We start from the raw sequence: 13,927 nt of genomic DNA, 5'->3' as shown, positions 1-13,927 counted from the left end.
TGGTGGGAGTGGAACGAGCATTAAACCAATTACAGCAATAATCATTTATTAGGCACTAAAAAGCATTAACTTTATACTGGTAAGAGCCAAAAACTGAAGTTCTCATTTTATAGGTCCCTATCACTGCCAAGCACAGCTTGACATGTTATTTATGTACATTACCTTTAACTCTGCATCAACACGAAGCCAATGTTAGTGACATCCATTTTAAAGATGGAAGCTGAGGTATAGAAAGGTGACATACCTTACCAAAGAGCTAAGGGGATCCAAATATGAAATGCAAACCCCTGTTTCTGTGGTCTCTCCACACATCACTGTTCTTCCCCCAGAAATAAGCAAACTCTACAAACTAGATAAAAGTTAACATAAAAAAAAAAAAATCCATCCTAAGATCTGCTCATAGTTAGCCTCTCTCCAAAGGAAAAAGGCAAATGCCTTCTTTTAAGCACTTAACGTATTTTATAAAAATCACTACAAGCTTTTTGCAACCTCAGGCATCCAAGTAATGCTACATTTCCAGAGTCACAATTACACAGCAGGGAGGAAAAATCACTTATCGTTTTCTCTTCCTTTTCATGCCTCTCAGATACACAGAAATACTTGTACTCCATGAAGTGATCTCAAATCGAAGCGTAAATGGCTATGGAAACTTGCAAGTTCTCACACTCAAAATATTTCATACAAAACCATATTTGAAAGCAATTTTCGAGGAAGAGATAGATGTGAATCAAATATACACAGTCAAGTCTAAAAAACTCCAATCAGTCATCTTCTGTGGCTACTGATTATCCCAAGAAAGGGAAATCATATGCAAATTCTCAAACTATAAACTAATAATGAGTCTATGAACCATCCATACAACCCAACAGACTTACAGAGGTACTAGATGACTTAGCAGAGATGTACACCCCCATGTATACAACTTTGGTCTCTATTATAAATCTGAATTGATTCCAGTTAGAAGCCTAGCCAGCTGAGGGAAAGCAATTTGGCAACATCTATCAAAATTTTAAATGTACATAACTTTTGATGCAGCCTGTCTACACACACACACACACGCACGCACGCACACACAATGATTATTTCTAAGAGAAGATGAATGGCAGGCAAATAGGAGTGAAAGGGTAAGTTTCTCTTCATTTATACCTCTATACACATTTTGAATTTCATACCATCTGCATATTGTACCTTTTTACAGTGACTCTAATTCAAAATTTTAAATGTATCATACCCTTTGACAAAACAATTCCAAAAATTGATATTTCTCAAAAAAATAAATAAATAAGGTACAAAGATATACATATGAGACTATTCGCTGCAGCACTATTTATAACAGTACAACTTTACAAGCAATGTCCAATATCAGGGGATGAAATAAATGATCATTCTTTTTTTTTTTTAAGTTTATTTATTTGTTTTGAGAGGGACAGACAGACAGAGAGAGAGAGACAGCACATGAGCCAGCATGCAAGTGAGGGGGTGCAGAGAGAGAGGAAGAGAGAGAGAATCCCAAGCGGACTCTGTGTCATCAGTGGAGAGCCCAACACAGGATTCAAACCCATGAACTGTGAGATCATGACCTGCGCTGAGATCAAGTCAGACACTTACATGACTAAGCCACCCAGGCGCCCCAATTATTGCTCGTTCTTCAAAAACTATGCAGCAATCTAAAAGTACTGACATAGAGCTGTATGTTCAGAAACACAAAGCTAAAACGTATTCAATTAGAAAGGTAAGCTAAAAAATACAAATGTAAACATATATTTCAACATACATGAAGTCACAAAGAGTTATTTCTCTAAGGACTGAGATGAAGGGAAGAACTTTCATTTTTACTTTACACACTTGAATATTCTCCCCAATTTAGTATCTTCTAAATATGTACAGGAGCACATATGACTTATGCCATAATATTTAAAACAAAACTTTCTTTAGCTAGACCAAACCAAACTTCTCACTGGCAATATAAGGAAAAACAGAGGAAAACTAGCATTCAAAAAGGGAATATTTGAAAATGACCATTCTTTTAAACAATACGTATGTTGGTGTCTAAAAACAGAAAAACTCTTCTGAATTTTTACATCCAACAATGTTGTAAAAGAAATAGTTTAAGTGGATGCTGGAAAACAAAAATGTTTGAATTATCTTTCATCTTTTTATTAATATCACTTGAACAAAGAAAGTAATTATCAATTCTTCTAGACTATTCTTAACTTTGGAAAATTAAGCCAAATTCATTCAAATAAAAACTATGTTTTCATATTTTATTTCAGTAGCTCCATGAACAATAAATTCCCTAGTAAACTACCAGGATAGGTCCTCATTCATAAGGAGACATGTAATAGAATTTAGCCAACACTTTTTATGTTTTTTGGGCTTGTTTTAATAAATGCACTAACAATCAGCACAATAAGTAGCTTCTTTTAAAAATATATTTCTGGTCTTTTCAACACATGGTGCTGGAAAAACTGTATACCTACATGCAAAAGAATGAAGTGAGACCCTTACACCATGCACAAAAATTAACTCAAAATAGATCAAGGCTGCAACTATAAAATTCTTGGAAGAAAACTTTGGAGAAAATCTTCAAGACATTGGATTTGACAATGACTTCTCGGCACACCAAAATCACAGTCAACAAAAGAAAAAACAGGTAAACTGGACTTCAACAAAACTCAAAACTTTTGTGCATCAAAGGACACTATCAAAAAAGTGAAGAAGACAACAGAATGGAAGAAAATATTTGCAAATCACATCTGATAAGGGATAAATATCCAAAATATGTAAGAAACTACACTTCAACTACAAAAAAAAAAAAAAAAAGCCTAATTTGAAAATGAATAAAGGACTTGAATGGACATTTCTTCAAAGAAGATACACATATGGCCAATAAGCAAATGAAAAGATGCTCAGTCTCTTTAGTCCTTAAGGAAATGCAAATAAAAACCACAATAGGATACCACTTCACACAAACTAGAATGGCCATTATCAAAATAATAGAAAGTAGGGATACCTAGGTAGCTCAGTCCCTTGAGTATCAGGCTCTTGATTTTGGCTCAGGTCATGATCCCAGGGTTGTGGGATGGAGCTCTCTACTCGGGATCTGTGCTAAGCTTGGAACCTGCTTAAGATCCCTTATCCCCACCCCTCCCCCTCTTCTCTTTCCCCAGCTCTCTCTCTCTAAATTAAAATTTTTTTCAATGTTTATTTTTTTGAGAGAGAGACAGAGTGGGAGCAGAGGAAGGGCAGAGAGAGAGGGAGTCAAAATCCGAAGCAGGCTCTAGGCTTTCAGCTGTCAGCACAGAGTCCAACCTGGGGCCTGAACCCATGAACCGTGAAATCATGACCTGAGCCGAAGTCAGCTGCTTAACCAACTGAGCCACCCGGGCACCCCTCTCTCTCTCCAAATTAAAAAAATAATAAATTATTTTTTAATAACAGAAATTAACAACTGTCAGTAAGGATGTGGAAATAATGAAATTTTTGTGTATTTGTTGGTAAAAATGTGAAATGGTATGGCTGCTATAAAAACCAGTCCAGTAGTTCCTCAAAATGTTAAAAGATAGAATATCCATAAAATCCAGCAATTTTCCTAGGTATATACCCAAAAGAATTAAAAGCAAAGACTTGAACAGATATTTATACACCAATGCTCACAGCAGCATTGTGAACTAGCCAAAAGGTGGAAACAACCCAAATGTCCAAAACATGAATGGATAAATAAAATGTAGTATATACATATCATTCCATTTTATAGGAAGGAAATACATTCTGACATGCTACAACACATATGAACCTTAAAATAAGCAAGACACAAAAATGACAAATAGTCTATGATGCCCTCTAGAAGAGGCAAACTCATAAACACAAAAAGCAGGAGAGTAGTTGTCAGTAGATGACAGAAGCCAGCAATGAGGAATTATTATTTAATGGGTAAACGGTTGCTGTTTGAGATGATCAAATATTCTGGTGATGGATAGTGGTAAATGCTGCATAATACTGAATGTACTTATTATATCTCTATGCATAATTTAAAGTGGTTAAAATGATAAACTTTTATGCTTTATATATTTTACTACGATAAAAATACTGTGAGAGTGACATTGAGCAGAATGATAGAGTGATGATCTCTGAAAGCCCCTCCTCAAAAAACAAAAAACAAAAAAATCATCAAGGACACTAGAAAAAAATCAATTTTTTTCAAAACTCTGGAAATTAACCAAAGGCTTGCAAAATTCCAAATACTTTTATTCAAAATATGGCTAAATCCTGGTAGCAAAAATAACCTTCAAGACACTTTAACTTGCCCTATTGCTATCTACCTCTCCCAGCTACACAGGAGCCTTGAAAACCAGTAACTCTGAAATAAATGTAAATACCAGCAGACTAGGAATATTCCCAGGTGCTCTCTCCAGTTGAGCTGAATTAGATCATATTGTGCCAACAGCTTTTTCCTAGGTATCTTTGTCAAAAGAATCAGGAGCAATTGTTTAATATCTCAGTTGCTTGAAGTGGTGACAAACGTTGGGCTCACATGAAGTGGCAAAAACATAAAAGAAAAAGCTTGGGAATGAGATGTCCATAACAGGTTTTGAAAGGCTCTCACATATTCCTTGGAATCTAAAAGGCCAAATGCACAGTGTCCAGGGATGTGTTTAAGCTCAAGAAAAATCTTAGAAGGCCCTAACGCTCTCACTTCTGACTAACCTGACACTGTTCAAGCAAGAACTGAAGGCTACGGCAGAGTTGTAAACTGCCTGGGGAAGGCTCAAGGAGCACCCCAACATGTATACAAACACTCCTGGGGAAAAACAGGAGACTTTCTTAGACTCTCGAATTTAAGAAAATTTCTGTTTATTCATTAGCTGACCAATAAGTTAACAAGCAGAGACTTACGCTACATGGGACAAAGAATACAGACTTTAAAGAATTAGCATGGGAAAGTCACAAAACAACCACTCCAACAACAGACCCTGGTAAGGCAGAGACCCTGATTTCTAGAAGTATCACATTATATTAACGGAAATGCCCAGTTATCAACAAAAATTTAAAAGACTTACAAAAAAAATGACTATATGGCCCACACTAAGGAAAAGAACAGTTAGTATATATAGTTCCTAAAATAGCCCAAGTATTGGACTTGCTCCACAAAGGCTTTAAATCAGCTATTTTAAATATATCCAAAAAACTGAAGGAAATCCTGTCTCACAAACTAAAGGAAACTTTGGGACTTACGACTCACCAGATAGACTATATCAATAAAGAGAAAGAAATTATGGAAACGGACCAAATAGAAAAACCAGACTTAAACATACAATAACTGAAATTAAATATCCACTAGAAGGACTCAATAGCAGATTTTAGCCGACAGGGAAAAAAAAACACCTCAGTAAACTTGAAGATATGTCAACTGAAATTACCCAGTCTAAGGAACAGAAAGGAAGAGACTTGTGGGATGCTACAGAGTATCAATATACATATCTGTCCAGAAGGAGAAGAAGGAAGAAAGAGACAGTTGTGTAATAAAGAATTTGTCTGGCTCCCTTGTTAAAGTAATCTCTTAATCCTGGAGTTTCCTGAGTAATAGGAGTGGCATCTTTGTTACTCATGGTAGGTCCCTCAGACCATACAGTTTATACTAATAAGGTGACTCATGGTGGGCCTTTCAACAGTTCACACTAATGAAACAATTCAATGAAGGCTGCCCAAGCCAGAAAGACCAACCATGCGATTAGAGGTTTGGGGCTATAGTATCAGTCTGAACTCCGGCAACAGCAAGAGGGGCTACAGATGGAATTCAATTACATAGCCAATGACAATCAATCATGGCTACATAGGAAGCCCCAATAAAAACTCTGGACACCAAAACTGGGCTGAGCTTCCTTGGCTGGCCATACCCCATGCATTACCACACACCAGTGAACAGGAAGGATAATGTATCCTGACTTCATGGGGAGAAGATAACACAATTTTTGTTTGGAACCTTCCCAAACCTTGTCCTATGCACCTCACCCTTTGGCTGGTTCACATTTGCATTACTGTATCATTGTAACACAAATTGTAAGCATAGCATTATCCTGAGCTCTGTAAGCTCTTCTAGCAAATTACCAAAACTGAGGAGGATATTATGTGCCCCTGCATTTTTATCCAGTTCATACTTATTAAGGGTGACCGGGGGACCCCCAAACTTGTGCCCACTGTCTGTCCGAAGTGAGGGCATGCCTGTGGGAAATTGTGTCCTTAAACTGTCAAATTTGGCCTAACTCTGAGTAGTTTGGTGTCAGAAGTCATTACAGGCAGAAATACTAGTAGAAGAAATAATGACTGGTAAGCTCCTAATTTTGGTATTTAAGAAATGTAATGTACTCCAGTAGGAAAACTCATAGTTCCATACCTAGACATAATTAATGACATGTCAAAAGTGAAACACAAAGAAAGGATCCTGAAAACAGGAAAAGAGACTCCTAACCTCATAAGATTAACAGCTAGTTTCCAAGAGAACCCAGAGATCAAATGGCAATGGAATGACATATTAAAAGTGCTAAAAGGAAAAGACAGTCAACCAAGAATTCCATATCCAGGCAAACTATCACTCAAAGTGAAGGATAAACAAACACATTCCCAGAAAAACAAAAACAAAGAATTTTTCACTGGCATATGTAACCCAAAATAAACAGTAAGGAGATTCCCTGAAAATGAAAAGGCACACAAGATAATAAACTGAATCCCTACCAAAAAAAAAAAAAAGAGTACAAGTAAACGTAACTATATAGGTAAATATAAAAAGGGTCTCAGTGTATTTTTGTTTGTAGCTCTTTTTTCTATTTCACTTATGCGACAACAATAAAAGGCAACGCTTATAAACTGATACTGATGGGCATATAATAAAGATATAATTTGTAAGACAATAACAACATAATGTGGGGAATAAACAGAGCTATATAAGAGCAAGGATTTGGTACACTAGTGAAATTAAGTTGGTATAAAAAATTTAACAACTATAGGGGTGCCTGGGTGGCTCAGTCAATTGAGTGACAGACTTCAGCTCAATTCACAATCTTGCAGTTTTCAAGTTTAAGCTCTGCGACAGGCTCTGTGCTGCCAGCTCAGAGCCTGGAGCATGCTTCAGATTCTGAGTCTCCCTCTCTCTCTGCCCCTACCCCACTCACACTCTGTCTCTGTCTCTCCCAAAAATTAAACATTAAAAAAAAAAAACTATAAAAACATTACATAAAAATCATAATATACCGTATCAATAGATAAAGGACAAAACGACAGGATCACCACAGAAAAAGAATTTGACAAAATCTAACACACTCTGATGATTAAAAAAATTCAATAAACAAAGAACAGAAGAAAACTTCCATGAACTGACAAAGGGAATCCACAAAAAACCCATGGCTAATATACTTACAGGTGAAAAAGTAAAGCTTTCCCCCCTAACATCAGGAAGAAAACAAGGTTGTCCATTTACAGTTTTTATTCAGCATCATACTAGGAAGTTCTAGCCAGGCAATTACACAGAAGGAGGAAGAGGAGAAGGAGGAGGAGGAGGAGGAGGAGGAGGAGGAGGAGGAGGAGGAAGAGAAGAGAAGAGAAGAAAAGAAGGAGGAGAAGAAGGAGGAGGAGGAGGAGGAAGAGGAGGAGGAGGAAGAGAAAGAGGAGGAGGAGGAGAAGGAAGAGGAGAAGGAGGAGGAGGAGGAGAAGGAGGAGGGGGAGGAGGAGGAGAAGGAAGAGGAGAAGGAGGAGGGGGGGAGGAGAAGGAGAGGGAGGAAAAGAAGAAGCAGGAGGAGGAGAAGCAGAAGGAGGAGTAGGAGGAAGAGGAGGAGGAGGAGGAAGAGGAGGAGGAAGAGGAGGAGGAGGAGGAAGAGGAGGAGAAGGAGGAGAAGGAGGAGAAGGAGGAGAAGGAAGAGGAGGAGGAGGAGAAGGAAGAGGAGAAAGAAAAGGAGGAGGAGAAAGAGAAGGAGGAGAAGAAAAAGAAGGAGGAGAAAGAGAAGGAGGAGGAGAAAGAAGGAGGAAGAGAAAGAGAAGAAGAGGAGGAGGAGGAGGAGGAGGAGGAGGAGAAGGAGAAGGAGGAGCAGAAGGAGAAGAAGAGAAAGACATCCTGATTGAAAAGGAAGAATCAATACTATGTTAGATGACATGCTTTTGTCATCATGTGTAAGATGACAATATTTTCCACATAGAAAGTTTCAAAAAAAAAAAAAAGGCTATTAGAATAAAATGAGTTCAACAAGATTGCAGCATATAAGATCAATATACAAAAATCAATTGTATTTCTATTCACTATCAATGAATGATCCAAAAATTAAATTAAGGAGGCACCTGGGTGGCTCAGTCAGTTAAGCATCCAACTCCTGATTTCAGCATGTATCATGATCTCATGGTTCTGTGATTTTGAGCCCCACATTGGACTCTATGCTGAGAGTGTGAAGCCTGCCTGGGATTCTCTCTCCTCTCTCTCTCTGCCTCTCCCCAACTCACAAAGTGTCTCCCTCCCACCTCCCTGTCTCTCAAAATAAACATTTTAAAAGTTTTAAAAATATTAAATTAAGGAAATAATTCCACTTATAGCATCAAAAGGACAAAATACTAACAAATAAATTTAATGAAAAAAGTGTAGACTCCTTCATTGGAAACTACAAAACATCACTGAAAGAATAACAAGACCTAAATAAATGGAAATACATCCTGGGTTCATGGGTTAGAAAATTCAATATTGCCAAGATGTCAATACTCCTCAAACTGATCTACAGATTCAATGCAATTCTTATCAAAACCAAACGGTCCCTTTTGGCAGATACTGACAAGCTACTCCTACAATTCATAAAAAAAATGAAGGGGACACAGACAAGCCAAATAATCTTTTAAAAAAGTAAAAAAGAGAAAGAAAAACCCAAAGTTGGAAAATTCATACTTGATTACAATGGTAGTCAAGACTGTAAGGGGGGGGAAAAAAAAAAGACCGTGAAGTATTTACATAAGAACAAATATATAGATGAATGGAAAACAAGACAGTTCAAAAATAAATCTATACATTGGAGCACCTGGCTGACTCGGTTGAACACCTGACTCTTGATTTCGGCTCAGGTCATGATCCCAGGGTCATGTAATCAAGCCCTGCATTGGGCTCCACACTCAGTGTGGAGCCTGCTTAAGCTTCTCTCTCCCTCTGCCCCTCTCCCCTGTTCATGCACTTTCTTTCTAACAAAATATAATAAAATAAATAAACCGATACATTAATGTTCAATTTATTTTTGACAAGGGTGCCATGACAATTTAATGGGAGAAGAGTATTCTTTTCAATAAATAGTATTGGGACAACTGAATATCCCAAAAGACATCCAGTTGCATGCCAAATTGGATAGGATAAAAAAAAAAAAAAAAAAAAATGTGGACTCCTACCTCACACCATATAAAAAAACTAACTGAAAATACATCCAAGAACTAAATTTAAGAGGGAAAACTATAAAACAGAAGAAACACAGGCATAAATCTTCGAGGCCTAGAATTAAGCAATAATTTTGTACATATGGCACAAACAGCACAAGGAACAAAAGAAAAAAAACAAATTGGACCTAATCAAAATTTAAAACATCTGTGCTTTAGAAGACACCACCAAGAAAGTGAAAAGACAAACCATGAAATTACAGAAAATATTGGCAAATCCTATATATAAGGGATTGGTACCCAGAACACATACAGAACTCATAACAGTAACAAAACAAGTAGCCCGATTAAACACAGGCAAATAATTTTAATAGACATTTCTCCAAAAAAGATATAAGTGCTCAATAAGCATGGGAAACAAAGCTCAACCTTACTCATGTTTGAGTAATGCAAGTCAAAACCACAATGCAATACCACTTCATACCCATTAGGATATAATCAAAGAAACACACAGTATCGATTGTTGGCTAGAATGTGGAAAAAGTAGATAGAACCTGCACACACTGTTGGTAGCAAAGTATAATGCTTTGGTGCTGCCCCTTTGGAAAACAGTCGAGCAGTTCCTCAAACTGTTGAAAACAGAATTACTACATAAATAGGCAATTCCACTTCTACGTAGAATGGACACACAAGACAAATAAGAACATGTCTACACAAAAACTTGTGTTTGATTGTCTACGGCAGCATTATTCACAGTAGCCAAAAAATGGAAACCTAAATATACATCAACTGATTAACGGATTTTTAAAATGTGGTACATCCATTCTAGGAACTATTATTTGGCCATAAAAAGAAATGAAGTACTGATACATGCTCCATCAGGGATAAACCTTAAAAACATTATGCTAAGTGAAAGAAATCAGACATATAAGACCACATATTCAATGATTCCATTTATATTAAATGTCTCAAATAGGCAAATCCATAAAGAAAATAGATTTGTGGTTGCCAGGGGCTACTGCAGGGGAAATTGGGAGAGTGAATGCTACAGTGTGTTGGATTTTCAAGGGGTGGTAATAATGTTCTAACATTAGACAGAGGTGACAGTTGCATAAACTCTATGTATACACTAAAAACACTGAACTTTCCACTTTAAAAGATTGAGTTTTATGGCACGTGAATTACCCGTCTCAGCAGTAAATGTGTGTATCTGTATACAAATATTTGAGTCTTTCCTAAGTCAAAATTCCCTACAAGTAAAACAAATGTCTCTTAGAAATGCTAACTACTTTAAAATGTTTTAAACAAACATTTAAACATTTAATCTTGAAAACAATAAACTTAGCTGTTTCAAATACAATGCACAAAGTCTCATGAATATTCTCAATATAGCAGAACTTTCTGGGAGTCTACAAACCAACTATAAGTGGTGTATGAAAAACAGTAATACTTACAGAATGTTCTTGCTTACTACAGAGACTACAAAAACATAAGCAAACCATTCTCTTTCAAAATCAGCCTTGAAATACCACTCACCAAGTATACTGCTCTCTGGAAAAAGGTTGTGGTCTCCAGGATTTTGTGCATTGTGATGGTTTCCAACTCATCAGGATCTAGCTGTTCCTTTTCAAAGGGCATTCCGTTGAACAGAACAACAGGCAGTGGACCAACCCCAGTCTGCTCATAGTAGCCTCTCGCTTCCTGAAACACAAGGGACCACAAACAACGTGTTTTGTCCTTTGTGAGACAAACAGAACAAAGCATATTTTTCATACATACGTGTGCTAACAAAACAAGCAAAATCAACAGAAATATAGTTACCAAGAAATAACTAAAAACATTAAAAAAATGTCAGAAGTGACATAGTTAATATCCTACTGGGTAATCTGGAATTGAATTATTGAGTTTTTGTAAAACCACAAAACCTTGCCAATTAGAAAGTAATTTGGGGGTGAGGGTACTTTGAAGCTGTCCAGGCTACCAAACCTTAATTACATATACTATAGCTAAGATTGTAAAAACACACCCTTTAACAAAGATGGAGACACTGTATCTTGGCTATCCAAAGCAGTAGCCACTAACCACATGTTACTACTGAGCACCTAAAATTAATTAATTTCCATTTTAAAAGCCACATGTGAGAAAAAAAAAGCCACATGTGGCTAGAGGCTACATAATGCACAGCACAATGACAGACTGCTGTAAATTATGAGAGTGCTCCTGTGCAGACAGCCTGAGATGAAATATTTACACTCCAATCTAAATTAAAGAGGATCCGTGTCATTAACAAAGAAATTACACTTTTAAAAAACAAAACAAGGCTGATGGGAAGACAGTGCTTAAAAATTGCTCCATAATATACTAAACCTCATCTTCTTCTAAGACAAAAGAGGTTCCTTTTCAGGGAAATGCCAGGCCAACAAAAAGGCAAACAAGCCTACAATGAAGAGTCTTCTCTGATTGTCAATATAGGTTCATTCCCCCTAGATACCAACCACAGACCCAAGACTAGCTTGCCAGAGTAAAACCCATATTACTATGCAAGATGTAAAAAGCATTCCTTTAAACATTCTTGTTAGACATCTTTTAACTGATACTTTCTGAAAATAGTAGAATTATATATAGCCTCTATTGTAGATATCACAAATAGAAAAGTACTTCAGCTGGATAACTGGTAATCAGCAGCAGCAACAGACTGGTTAGTTTCTAATCAGATCTGGCCACAGTAGTATCTGATGGGACAGACTTACCAGATGGACTCTAATATGGCACAAGGAGAAAGGCCTTCTAGGTTGATTCCTACCATTTCTATCTACCATAGTATAAACTTTTAAAATTTACACTTACAAAATTCTTACCATGTTAATTCTGTTCTTTGATGTCTTAACTATTTCGAAGATATTCATCAAAAACTCAATTCTAATATACTCTGAGTTTTGAAAATAATCCCCCCAACAAAACAAAACAAAACAATACCCACATTATAACTCTAAGCAACAATAAGTGACACTGGTTTTCTCTGGAAATGGCAACTAAGTGAAAATCAGGAGAGGGACATGTTTTGACTACATACCTTCTTTCCTGCAAAGCATAAATAACTTACCAGACCAAATAACAGAATGTAGCCTAATTACCAAAAAGCCAAACTTAAAAATTACATATGAGAAGTTCTACCAATAACTAAAAATGTTAACTATAAATAATTTTAAAACCTTAATAATTACAGGTAAGGTCTTATGAATGAGCTATTCAAATGGTAACAGATTAATAAGGACCCAGAGTTAACATAGCAAATGCAAAACGTCTTTATGTATAAGGTAGAAATTAAATATCATTATCTTACTAGCTTGAAAGATACAAATATACACCTATAGACTATCTTATCTTCAGTTTATAAATTCTACTTTAATTGTACTGCCTAGTTTTAAAAATAATTACAACTTTCAAATACACAGAGGATATCATAGCTTCAGATTTATAACAAAAGATACAGAAATTTATAAGTGTAGTAACAACTGCTAAATGAAATCATTCCTCCTTTAAAAAACTTTCAAAAGAAGCTTCTCTTGGGTTTTTTCATATGCGGAGGTACAACTCCTACACTTTTGAAAATCTTATTAATCATTAGATTCTTAGGACTTCTGGGAATCTCACAACATCCCTGTCATGAAAGTATATGTTTACCCAAGCAGCTGGGAAATTAAGTGGCATAAATACAAAGAAGATGATCTGCTTACATGGGAAGGGCCTCTAATCAGTTCTTTTCTTGGAAAAGAACCAAGTCTAAGGAAATTACTGAGGAGCTAGGTCTGTTATACATTTATTTGACTCCTCAGTAAAATCAAGATTTCAACACATGTGAAAAATATCCTTTTTCCCAATATGTCTAATATTTTTCAAGAAAATACAATCATCCACAATAAAAAGACAACTATATACTGCTTCTTCATAGGATGAGAGAAAATTAAAGTGAAACATTTTCCAGGTGGGGGGATGCGTGAACAGAATCACTTATGATGAGCGCCAAGTAATGTATAGAATTGTTGAACCATTATATTGTACACCTGAAGCTAATATAATACTGTATGTTAATTACACTTGAATTAAAAAATTTGGAGGCACCTGAGTGGCTCAGTCGGTTGAGCATCCAACTTTGGCTCAGGTTATGATCTCATAGTTCATGAGTTCAAGGCCCACATCAGGCTCTCTGCTGTCAGCACAGAGCCTGCTTTGGATCCTCTATTCCCCTCTCTGACCCTCCCCACTTGTGCTCTCTCAAAAATAAATAAAACATTAAAGACAAATTTTTTTAAAAAACAACATAAGATCTAACGTTAAAGTGGTAAAAAGCAAGCAAGCACATTGGGAGAAAATCCAGCATTTCTCTAAGGGAAAAAAAATAATAAAGCTAGACATTTTCCAAATGTAAAATATGAGAAAACTTCATGAACTCCCTCAATTCTTTGGTATTACCAAAGTGGTCCTTCTTTTATTTCACCTATTCTTTTTTTACAGAGTGCTACTCTTGCTGTTTGTG

General features: G+C 36.3%; 1 protein-coding gene across 2 annotated transcripts in view; it reads right to left on the bottom strand.

Moving 5' to 3' along the window:
- Positions 1–13,927, bottom strand: part of UGGT1 (UDP-glucose glycoprotein glucosyltransferase 1) — a 110,195-nt gene that overhangs the window by 48,508 nt on the left and 47,760 nt on the right. For both annotated transcript variants that reach the window (XM_049615805.1, XM_049615806.1), the window contains exon 18: positions 10,927–11,091. In XM_049615805.1, coding sequence (XP_049471762.1) covers positions 10,927–11,091 — 165 coding nt within the window. The remainder of the gene's footprint in view (positions 1–10,926; positions 11,092–13,927) is intronic.

This window comes from Panthera uncia, assembly GCF_023721935.1.
Source record: "Panthera uncia isolate 11264 chromosome C1 unlocalized genomic scaffold, Puncia_PCG_1.0 HiC_scaffold_3, whole genome shotgun sequence".
NCBI classification, from domain to species: domain Eukaryota; kingdom Metazoa; phylum Chordata; class Mammalia; order Carnivora; family Felidae; genus Panthera; species Panthera uncia.
This window is presented reverse-complemented; position numbering and strand designations above follow the sequence as displayed.